Consider the following 12,674-nt stretch of genomic DNA (forward strand, 5'->3'; position numbering starts at 1 on the left):
TCATTAAGATGTTTACAATTAACTCTTATAAAGGTAACACTTTTTATTAAACCGAAAAGGTAGAAATCTATGACACTAGGGACACGTAGTTTACAAAATGCTAATTAAAGCTAGATGAGGCCTGGAAACCTGGAGTGCCTCTCACTCCAGAGACTGTGGCTTTATATTGAAACCTTAGTTCCTTCAAAATAGGGCAAGTGATTCTCTCTCCCTCAACTTGAGTATCCCTCCTGGAGAAACCAGAGATATTGGTGAATGATTGAAATCTTGGTTGTTACATACAGAGCAACTTCTGTCAGGGAAAATAGCTCTAGGCTCCTGTGTAACTTTCTGTTCTGATTAAGTTTAGTAACTTTGATTTACTGGAAAATGAATAGTACAGGATGGAGTAGAAATAAACAAATGATACTTTGCATGATCCAGATCAATTATATTACCTGTTAGATGTCACTGTGTAGAGATTTTTAGACAATAGGAACTAAGGACTTTAAGATTCTTGAATAAGCTCCTTTTTACGTTGCATAAAGAAGCTCAGAAAAATGAGTGCTTTCCATAGTTGAACTATTTCTCTTTCTTTTTTCATTCTCTTCCCATATCCATTTTTTATTTCATTCAACACCAAAAATGCCCCTCCAGAAACACAAAGTAGATCTTTTCTACAAGCTACGCCATGTGATGAACGAACTTATTGACCTTCGAAGGCAGCTACTGTCTGGCCACCTGACTCAGGATCAAGTGCGGGAGGTTAAGCGGCACATCACTGTGCGCCTGGACTGGGGTAATGAGTAAGTATGAGTATCATTTGGGCATCTCTTAGTTTCGTTTATGGTAACTCATTTATCATGGGATTTGTACCTGATCAGAGCTTCTCTTTAATGATTAAAAGATGTTGTTATATTCTCCCTTAAGCTTTGATCATTTTTACTATGAGGAATTTTTTCTTTTAGTTTAGCCAAGGACACTCACTGGTTCTACTCACTGAAACTCTCTCAACCTCTATTTTCACTTCTGGAAAATTACATAATTGGACTGCATTATCCTCTGAGATCTCTTCTAGCTCAAATTCCTTGATTCTAGACCTCAGTGATCAGAATACATTTTTGTTCCATCTTTTAATACCTTTTTATTTCATGTGAATTTGGTGTCCTTTACATTTTATAGCCATACAATGAATCTGAATAAGCATATACTACAAATGGGAACTATCTACATCTGTATTTTAGAAGATTCTTAACTAATTTGTCATTCAAAAATAGTCCTGCATTTATGCAGTGTGTATGATTATTTGCTATTGCCATAAAAGTAAAATTCTAGGACTTTGGCATAGGAAGCTAGAGTAGATAGTATTCAGATTTATTTGTTCCTAGATTTAATAATTGATATAATTCTCAGGTGCTGTTGTCATTCTCTTAAAATCAGGTACATTGAACTTTGAACTGACCAGGTTGCTTCCTATTTAAGGTATATGTGTATACCTTAAGTATATTTTAGTACAAGTCTTTAGCTCTCTCTCAAGACATCATTGAAATGAGAGAAAATAAAAAGAATGGGAGGGATCCTAGCAATATATGGGATATATGAACCCATTTCTAGAAGCTGGAAAGTAGGTGGAGGATTATTGACAGAGGAAGGCCCAGTATATGTGGAGGAAACTTTAGCTAATGAAGGAGCTGCTCTGCACTGCAGCTCCCAGAATCATGGAGGATGGGAGTGTGCCTTGGAGCTTAAAAAAGGGGGATTGCTTAAAAGTATGTAAAAGGAATAATCCACTGCCATGAGCAGAAAGCCTGACAGCCAGGTGTTTGCCCTTCAGATAAACAAATACCAAGACCAACTGCCTGGGGGGAAACTGGGCAACAAGAGTGTGAAATGGGACTTTATTGCAAAGCCCTCCATATTGTGGCATTTAAAGGTTTCAAAGTGTAATGACCAGATCACTTCCACTTACTAGAAAGAGAAGCTTGCTAGTCACCTACTCATGTACAAAAAACTCACCACACTTCTTCTTCTAGGACCTTTTAAATCTGAATGGACAAAGAGTATCATCAGGTATTTGAAAAAATCCTTCCACAAGGAAGAGAGAGAGACCAGGATAAACAAAACACCTTACCTAGAGGAAATAACCAGGCCTCAGAGAGAACTAGAGATTAGTAAAGAACTTTTAAAAAAATTTCTGAGTAGGGGCCTATGCCATGGCCTAGTGGTTAAGTTTGGCGCACTCCACTTTGGTGGCCTTGGCCCGGTTCCCAGGCACAGACGTATACCACTTGTCAGCAGCCGTGCTGTGGCAGCGACACTCATACAAAATAGAGGAAGACTGGCAACGGATGTTAGCCTAGGGTGAATCTTTCTCAGCAAAAAAAGAAGAAAAAAATCTCTGAGTATTCTCAAAGAGAATCAAGATCTATTAAGTAGAATAAAATGCTTATGAAAAAGGAATGGAGAATGTGGTTTCAAAATAAAACATTCAGGAAGGTAATTTTATGTTATCTCTAGGAAAATAAAACAAAAAGATGAGAAATGAAGAGCAATGCAGAGGTTTAATACAGGGGGTCCAACATCAGACATTATAATTTCTAGAAAAAGAACAAAGGTGATAAAGAGGAAATTCTAAAGAAAGGATAGAAGAGAATTTCACAGAGCCAAAGAGGAGGAGTTTTAGGATAGAAAGAGCCCACCAAATACCTAGTATAATGAATGGGGACGAAAATACCACAGCGAGGCACATTAAGATATTTCAATATTCTAAGGCTGAAGAGAGAATCCTAAAAAATTTTCAGACAGAAAAACAGGTCTTCTTACAAAAGAATGAAAATGACACCAGCCTGAAAAGTTTTATCAGTAACGATGGATGCTAAAACATAATGAAGTAATATCTTCAAAATTCTTGGGGGGAAGGCCAGCCAGAATTTTATAAACAACCAAACTATCAAGTGTAAGGGCCAAATAAAGCCATTTTAAAGTATTCAGGGATGCAGAAGTTACCTTTCATGGCCCTTTTCTTAAGAAGGGACTTAAGAATGTTTTCTTGCAAAAGTGGAAGAGTAAATCAGGAAAGAGGATACACAGAATCTAATAAGCAGTGGATCGAGCCCGGAGTGATACTGTTCATCAATGGTAAAGAAAAAAGTACAACCCTAAATTGGCTATTTGTGACCTTTTAAAGTGAAAATATCTTATCCTTGTTTGTTTCGTTAAATTACACCCTCTCTTGACTGTTAATAGGGTTGCTTGGCACACACCACAGACTCCTTTATAACATGGATTCAGGTGTACCATAGATAAGACAGTGTTCTCTAAATCTGTCTTGGGGCAATAAAAATCTTAGCAAAATATAGTATGTTAACTTACAGCATAGCTACTGATCCTGTCTCCTGGGTTCCAAACAGTACTGTTATAAAATGATATCATTGCATTTATTTAAAAGATCAATAATAGTAATAATTGCAAACATAACTTTACTATGTGCCGAGCAAATTCTTACATTTTAACTGATGACACTAACAGTTTTATAAATCATTAGGTTGCAATTTAACTACAGCTATACGTACCAGTAAATAAAGAAGAGAAATATTTTAGAACTATCAATACCTGTTTATAATAAAACTTGGGAAACAGACCAATCAGATTTTGCAATCAAATTGGAAAACGTAAAGGTGGTAGCTTGGAAACAAGTTCAAATTATATTTGAAAAAGGCAAAGACCATTATAAATACCTGTCAGTAAATTAAAGAGCGATTCCACCTTCATTAATAACTTTTTCTCAACAAAGTGTGTGTCTAGGAGGAAGTAGTTATATGTCCATTTTAATAAACAAAGAAAAATCAGGAGCATAGTTTCATCCCCCTCCCCTACTTTTTTTCATCCTCCCCTCTCCCTTCCCCCCGCACCTTGTTTGTATCTTCTTCCTTCCTTTCTCTCTCCCCTTCCACTTCTTTCTTTCCTCTTTTCCTCTTCTTTTTTTTTTTACCCCAGTGGAAAATACAGTCACCTAAAAACTTAAATAAGAACTTTGTAGGTCTGTCATTATTAAAGAAAAAAGACATGTTGCCCCCAAAACTGATAGGACTATTCTCTCTAGTTCTCACTTGAACTAACTTTTTAAAAAATTTTCCTTCTTTCTTTGAAAGAAGAGATGGTATACTGCAAAAAATAAAATCATTTTATACCGTTAGGTTATGTAAAGGAGACTGTTCCACGCAACGGCTGAGCTCTGATAAACATATCCATTGTTGCTGTTTTATGTCCTGATAGTTCCACACTTCTTGTTCCACCACACTTTTATAAATGCCATAAAATATTGAAGCTTAGCATATGTTGGCATGTGGTGAATGCACAATGTTTGCAAAATGTATTTTTACATTTTAGTTGATGTAATTAATGTTAATCATGTATAATTTGAAACTTTTATGCCTTTTTATATAAGCTCTTACACAGACATTATAGCTCTGCCTTTTCAGAACCTATTTCAGAAGTTACTAATAATAGCTATTAATAGTTTATTGAGTACATCTACCTATATATCATTGTGGCAAGTGCATGTTCTTACTTATATGTACTGTTATAATGAAATGCTATTATACTCTTCCAAGATAGCAGCTCTGTTTTACCTAATGAGGAAACTGAGGCTCAGAAGCACTTTTTCCAATGTTGCATAGTGAGTGGTAGAGCTGGTGTTTTTACTCAGAACTGATCCCAAAGCCTATATGCTTTATACAGAACTTTTCCATCTCTCTGATTATTTTTAAGTGTGAGTCTTAAAACCAGACAAATTATTGCCAGTATTTCTAGTCAATTGGTTATTTGATCTTTGTTCTGTTCCCCTAGAGTGAATACTCTGTGTCCCATAATATATATCTGATTTAGCATTGAGTTAGAGCTTTCAAGGATGGAAACTAAACTGGTGCTATACTCTTTTATTTAGAGTTCAAATTAAATGCAGAGCTCACCACATGTACATAACAATTTTTATTTTATTTCCTGAGATTAGAAATTATGATTTATTTGGCCAAAAATTTGAATATTCTGGCATTAAATATATGTGGCTTACACTTGTTGCCCTATTTGCATGTGTGTACACTCATTTCATAAATAAAAATTATTAAAATTATATTAGGTAGAAATCAGCACTTATGTTATTAAATTTTTAGAAACTAAAATACAAGAAGGGCATAAAACGAAGTTGTGTTCAAATTAACTAGCCATTATCTCTGCTCAGGCCTCCTATTCAAAGAATAATATTGTCAGTTAATTATAGTCTCTCCAAGAGAATTTTAAAATAATTTGTCTAGCAATGTAATTTTAATGTGTTAATTTAATATTTTCAACACCTTCCATAAAGATCTTGATAAAAGTTTCTTCTCAGTCTCTAATCTCATTACTACAGTAAATATAGCATAGCTAAGTTAAAATTGCATTAATGCAGGACTGACACAACCTAATTGATTTTTGGCTTAGAAAAATATCTAAGAAAGAAATGTTTTATTATTAGAATAATTTATAGGATTTTTATATTTGTCCTTTAGGTAGAAAGTACAGATTTGAATAAAATGTAAATTTATAAGCTTTTGTTGAATTAGAATTGTGTTTCTATAGATTATAAGTATAAAATGAAATAATTGGTATCTTTTTATTGTCAAGTCACAATGTTTAAGACATCATCAATAAACAAATAATTTTTAGTTCTTTTGTTCTTTCTCTCCATCTCCCTCTATCATATTCCCTCCCTACTTCTCTCTTTTGTACCTTCTTTCAACCCATATCTCTTTCTTTCCACTTAATTTATGTCCCTCACCAAGGGAATTGCTCTTGGAGTAAGCAACACAAGCAGTAGTTTGGGTTGTAGTATGCAGAAAATACTGCCACCCCACCTTCCATCCCAACAAGTTTCCTCTGAGTAGATTTTTAGCTAGGACTCAAAAAAGTTTATGGCTCAGTACTTTCCCTTTAAGGACCTGGTGATATTTTCCAGCTTAAGGACATCTGAAATTAGCAGAAGTTTCCAAAGACTTCTTAGAGTTCTTATACAGGGTGTTGTGACCATCAGTCAGTATCTTGCTTTACTCAAGAAGTCTAAGATAACTTATTATTATTATTTTTTTTGGTGAGGAAGATTAGCCCTGAGCTAACATCTGTTGCCAATCCTCGTCTTTTCGCTGAGGAAGATTGGCCCTGGGCTAACATCCGTGTCCATCTTCCTCCATTTTATACGTGGGATGCCTGCCACAGCATGGCTTGATAAGTGGTGCGTAGGTCTGCGCCCGGGACCCGAACCCACAAACCCGAGGCAGCCAAGCTGAGCACGTGAACTCAACCACTATGCCACCAGGCTGGCCCCTGAGATAACTATTTTTAAAATGCGTGTGTGTCAGAATCCTTCTGTCAAGTAATCATGTTCAAATGACTAACTTACACACACACTCTCACTCACTTTGTACATCTGTTTTGCTCATTATCATACCCTGCACTTAGCACAACACCCGCACTTGGTAGGCACTACGCAAATGTATCTAAGTAGTGAAAGGCATTTGTTCTTACACTTGGTGGCCACTCATTCACCAATTTGTATTGTTTCCCTCTGGATTGATGTATTGACACAAAATCATTCCTCAAACTATTTTGACTGAATTGATTACAATCACTTATAGCCGTTAGTACTTAATTTTCATCAGTATTAGTAGAAAGTCAGCAGGCGTAGTAGAAATACCATAGATTCAGAGTAAGACAGATCTAGCTTGAGATAAACCCAACTCTGCTCCCTTAATAGGCCTCTTGGTTAACCTCTCTGGGCTTCACCTTCCTCATTATGAAATGGGTCTAATACTATCTACTTCCCATAGTGCTTCGAGATGATATACATAGAATGCCTATTCCAAGTAAGCGTTCAGTAAAAGGTAGCTGTTATTAGTTATAGCTTATTATATTTTTTATTATATAAATATACCATGCTTTCATTAGTGTAGTTGTTATCTGTATGCTGTTTTTACTGTAAGTATTAGAAAAAGGCACTGCTCACAGGAAATCTTAATATATCCAGCCTTTCTCAACGATTCTGGAGGAGAACTAAGTCCTAATGCTTTAAAACATCCGCTGTATGTAATTAATTAACTTCAAGTTATTTTCTATGTTCTGTGGTTCAGATGAGGACCCTAGAAGAAAAAGATACAAATAGAAAATAGAGTAGAATATAGAATATTCAAAAGAAATGTAAAATTCAAAGAATTTGATATAGAGATTCAGGGCCTTTAGAAAGGTGCACCTGAAAGTATGTAGGACCAGGAGTATATCTCTTATTCACTGCTGTGTCCCTAAGTTCAGCATATGAGCCTGGCATAAAGTGGGTACTAATAAATATTTATTGAATTATTGGAATGGATGGATAAGTGATCAATGACAGGTTGTGAGAGAAGACTAAATATTTTTGTAAAGATTGTTTACCTAAGACCATTTTTGAAAACTCAGCTCTGTACTACCTCTGTATGTAGATATATGCCTCCTGTTGTGTCCATCTGTTTGAGTCTTTTTTTCAGACACTATGTCTCTTTGATCACCATCCTTATACTTTAAGCCATATTTTGACTAATGATGTAATAATACATAATGATAATAATTATAACAGCAGTAGCAGTTCACAATGCCAGGCAATATGCTGCGTGCTTTACGTGGATTAATCCTTACAACAGCCTACCATAGGAGATAAGACAGTGTGGCTTCATGAAAAAGCCAAGATAGAAACCAGGCAATCTGACATCAGATGTCATGCTCCTATTAGACCCATGCTCCTGACTACTCTGCTGCACTGTCTTCCTTTGCTGTGAAGATAGAAAAGAGACTAGAACAGTTGACCATTCCCTGCACTTACTGTTCACTATTCTAAGAGTAAACCATAGGAAGAAATAGCCAGGAACCTCTTTTTCATAGTTGAAATTTATAGTGAGCATGTATTGCTTCTCACTGTACAGCATCTCTGTCTTCTTCCAATGAGGACAATCCTCCAATTTAACTTTTGAAAACTACTCTTCCTTCATTGAGGCAATCTTAGTAGAAGGAACTGAGTCTACAGTTTTATCAGATCATCCATTAATCATTTTTCTTATTCCTAAGATAATGAAATCGAGAAACTAAAAGATACTGTGCTCTAGAGGCTTCTAGGAGAGGTAAAACATGCTACTGTCGGGAGAATTAGCATGATGAATACGAACATTTGCTTGACTCAAAACTGCTGTATTCCCTGTATGCAGCACCATTGGTGGTACATGATTAGTCCTCAGAGAGTATCTGTGGAGTGAGTGGATAGGTATATGTGTAGATAGTTGAATGGACAAGCAAGCTAAGGGTGTCATAATGCTAAGATAGAGTTTGCGTAGATGCCCCTCTCTAGAAAGGCGCATCACTGTATGTGGTGCACTACCACAGAGTGCATATACTCAGTCCTGGCCTCATTGACTTAGATCCATCGTGGATTTTTTCTTAAGCTGTTGTATTGAAAACATCTATTTTGATTGGCTTGTTTACACAGTCCTTTTTGTTACTTAATTTAATATTTAGACTGTCTTATATATTTTGCGTCCACTAATGGTTAAAGAATATGTATGAAATTTTGTCTCTTCATTTTTGTATTTAAAAAAGTTTCAATAGCATGACTATAGAAAATTTGGAAAATGTTTTAGATGATTTATGTAATTCCACTTCCCTAATACAAATACTAATATCATTTTCGTGATCTTTCTACATGCATATAAAAGTACTTTAAATATTTGAGATCATATATGCAAAATTATCTTTATAATGTAAATTGCTTTTTATGACAAGAGAGGTAAAAAGGATGTGCTTCAGCTCTCTTTTGTTCTCCATGACACTACTGCCTTTACGTGCTGTTAGTGTTATAAGCCAGAGGCCTGAAATTAAGAACAGCTAATAAGAGGTGATTGAATAGAGTATTTCTTTGATAAAAGAAGACAGAATCCCAGTGGAAGAAAAATAAAATCTCTTATAGATTTAAGTGCATTAACTTCAGTAATCAGACTCAATGGCATAGTTTTACCATTAAACTGTAAACTATTGTAATTAAGGCCATGGTATATTACTGATCTTATCATGCAAAACTGTAAGGTGTTTTTTTCAGTATTTAGTACCAAAAAATTATTTCGTCTTTAAAAACTCATGTTTTTTTTGTTAAAGGATAATGCAAGTTAAAATAATTAGTTAATAGAAAAACATGAGTTTTTATCCTTAAGAAGAAAAGATAGGTTTCTCCTTTTTTCTTACCTGCTGGAAATTACACATCTAAATTTTAATTTTTAATCATAGTGCTCATATTAGCCTGTGCGATTAGTATGTTTGCTTCTACCTTCTTCTTCATATAGGTTTGATTTTCCATTTTTGTTTTAGCAATCTTATTGCAACTTCTTTAACCTCTTCATATCTTTCTCTATAAATAGGATGAAAATTGTAAAGAAAATAGTCTGCATTTTAGATACACACATGGCTTTATTTTAAATGAGTGGGAGTTTTATGCACAGAAGGACCCTACAGAATTAGTTTTGCTATCATATTCTAAAAGTAGTTCATAGTCTAGTAGAAGAGAAAAAAATATATACTTCTCCTTCCACTGTCAATGGAATACTTTTGCCAGAGGCAATAATTCATAACTGTTGTTTTGGAGTAGGGTGGTCACAGAGGAGCTCTGAGACCCTGAAGAGAGTTTTAGACCCTCTCCTCAGAAAAAAATTCATACATGAACACACTCACATACTGTTGTAAGCAGCTTCAGGGGTCCACAACCTGCTAACTCCATTGGACTCCAGGCTTAGAGCTGTTGTCCTAAAGAGTGAGAAAGGAGCTAACATTTATTGAGTATAAATTATGTAGCATATTTAAACCCAAGAGTTCTGACTGTCCAGAGTTACTTCAACTGCCTCCCAATCAAACATTAATCACCATTACTTATTTCTTCCTGCCCAAGTTATACCAGATCTTCTAAATACTGTTTTCTGTAGTAGTGGTACTCCTTGGTTAAACTTCCATCTAAAATTTCTTAACATATTGGATGATGTGTGGTGAGTTCTTTACTGTAATCCAATGTTGGTATTAACTAATTGAAAATGAGATCAGACTCAATGGTAACATACATTTCTTTGAGTTTAATATCTTTAGGAGGTGATTTCTATGTATTTGACTTTGGATTACAAATATATTTGGACACTGAATAATTTTTTCAGCCTAATGAAAGTAATGCATGACTGAGCCTTGAGCATGCTTGTAGGATAGGGAGAAATAGAAAAATAAACTTATTATTGACTTATTAATGACTTATTAATGATCTGTGGAAAACCCATCCTTAATGAATTTAAGCAATCTGTTACAAACATGATACTGAATGTATCCTTTTTTTTAATTGAGGTCACATTGGTTTATAACATTTTATAAATTTCCGGTGTACATCATTATATTTTGACTTCTGTATAGACTGCATCGTGTCAGCCACCAAAAGACTAGTTGCCATCCGTCACCATATGCATTTGCCCCTTTATCCCTTTTGCCCTCCCCTTGCCACCTTTCCCTCTGGTAACTACCAATCTCTTCTCCATAGCCGTATGTTTTTTTGTTTATCTTGTATGAATCCTTTTTACCATCACAAGTGGGAACTGCTTGATGACTGAAACTATCAGTTATAAATCCCTAGCCTCATTTATTTACCTAAAGGTGATCACAATTAGGTGTTGCTGGATAAAGGCATGTTCCTGCTGGGGCAGCATCTAAACCTTTTTCCACAGGGTCATGGCAGATATAGGCTCCTAGGCACATAAAGAGAGAGAAGTACTCTGAGGACACGCAATGCTGAGTGTGGTCTTTCTCTTTACTAGGCATTTGGGCCTGGACCTGGTGCCTCGAAAGGACTTTGAAGTAGTGGATTCGGACCAGATTAGTGTCTCAGATCTCTATAAAATGGTAAGAAATCTAACACAGGGTAGCTTGTTCCTACACACCTCATTTTTTCTCCTTTGTTTATTTTCCCTAATTATGTTATGAAACAGTATTGCTAAAATTTTTCCTTTGTGTATGTCCCAGTGTACTTAAGGGGTCTTCCTTATTCTGACAGTACATATGACACTTGCTTTCTAAGTGGAATTGCTATGTAGGGCTATTGGGCTTACCGTAATGTCTAGGGGTCATTTCTCTGTGGTTTTGCTGATGAACAGAGCTTCTTCAGCCTGCAACAGTTACTAAAATTCTGTCTCTCCCCACCTCTTAAGAAGAGAAGGTAGTTGAAGCTGAAAAGAGCCAATTGTTGGTTAATGTAGTGATTAAACCTGGAAATAACGTACCAGTATTTCTAAGAGAGACAGAACTTGATAAATCCTTACCTGTCGGTTGGTTATTACAAAAAATGTGTTGAGTTGACTGATGACCAAGATTACATTTTACAGGCTAAATGAGAAGAACTAATTAAAAGAAAAGTACAAAATTTTAAAGTAAAACAAATAAACATCAGAAACCTCGGGTGACTATTAAGCTAGACTAAGAGAATGAGTAAAACCTCATTTTGAGGAGTATATATTTAAGGAGTATATATTGGTGAGAATTACAAGTTTTAGAAAGAATTACAAGTTTCTTTTTAAGAAAATGTAATTTTTTAGGAAACATAGAGGATAGAGGATATGAAGTATTTTGCCTGGTTGGGGTCTTAGGAAATTTGCCTAAATAGTATACAAATAACATATCAATTGCTTCTGTACATTTGCTTATGTGTATTTGCTAGTATCCAAAAGCATTTGTGTATAGTTGCCTTAACTATGCTCTCTGCAGTGTGATAAGAGTGTGAAATATAGAGATTAAAGATGAACAAGACTTATTCCTCCCCTCAGGAATATCACCGTCGAGAATATTGGTTCCTAACCTTTTCTGGGTCATGGAGGATCAGATGAAATTTGTTCTCAGGACAGTGCAAGTGGTTTTGTATACAAAGTTTTATAATCAATTTTAAGGAATTGATGGCCAATTCCTTCCAGTGCTTGCCCCTGAAGCCCATGATTGATTTCCATGTTTAGAAACTAATCTAGTGGGATTAGATAGACCACAAACAAACAATTGCCATATATGTGCTGCATGCCATAATTAAGATATATACTGATGCTGTTAGAGAGAGTGACTGATTTCCTGGGGCTGGGAAAAATCAGTGAAAGCTTCCAGAGGTACTAATACTTCAGGTGAGTCTTGAGGGATGAGCAGCGGTTCACCAGGAAGACAAACAAGAAGGAAGGACATTCCAAAATGTTACACAGCGTAGGGAAGTGGTAGTTCCAGGAAACTGTAAGATATTTGGTAATTCAGGCATGTAGGTATATGTTAGTGGTTGGGAGATAAGGCCAAGAAGAAGGCAAGAGCCAGATCATGAAGAGCTTTATAAGCCCCAGATTGAACTCTATCCAGTAGTCTGATAGAACCATGGGAGTGACATGATCGGATATGGGTTTCAAATGCTGATTCTGTCTACCGAGAGTGTAAAGTGCAGAAGACTGGAATCAGAGAGGAAGGAGACCATGGAAGTGATTCAGGCAAGAAATAATGGCTAGGTAGCAATAGGAATGGAGAAGAAATACAGTAGAGAATGTAGATCTTAGTAAGTAAAAAGGATGAATTTATTTATTTATTTTTTTAAAAAAATTGCCAAC

The 12,674-nt window shown here is 35.6% G+C and overlaps 1 protein-coding gene across 1 annotated transcript in view; it reads left to right on the forward strand.

Annotated features, from left to right (window-relative positions):
• Positions 1-12,674, forward strand: part of DOCK3 (dedicator of cytokinesis 3) — a 460,033-nt gene that overhangs the window by 223,154 nt on the left and 224,205 nt on the right. The window contains exons 6-7 of the mRNA XM_058559633.1: positions 637-785; positions 10,866-10,950. Coding sequence (XP_058415616.1) covers positions 637-785; positions 10,866-10,950 — 234 coding nt within the window. The remainder of the gene's footprint in view (positions 1-636; positions 786-10,865; positions 10,951-12,674) is intronic.

Source organism: Diceros bicornis, chromosome 2 (assembly GCF_020826845.1).
Source record: "Diceros bicornis minor isolate mBicDic1 chromosome 2, mDicBic1.mat.cur, whole genome shotgun sequence".
NCBI classification, from domain to species: domain Eukaryota; kingdom Metazoa; phylum Chordata; class Mammalia; order Perissodactyla; family Rhinocerotidae; genus Diceros; species Diceros bicornis.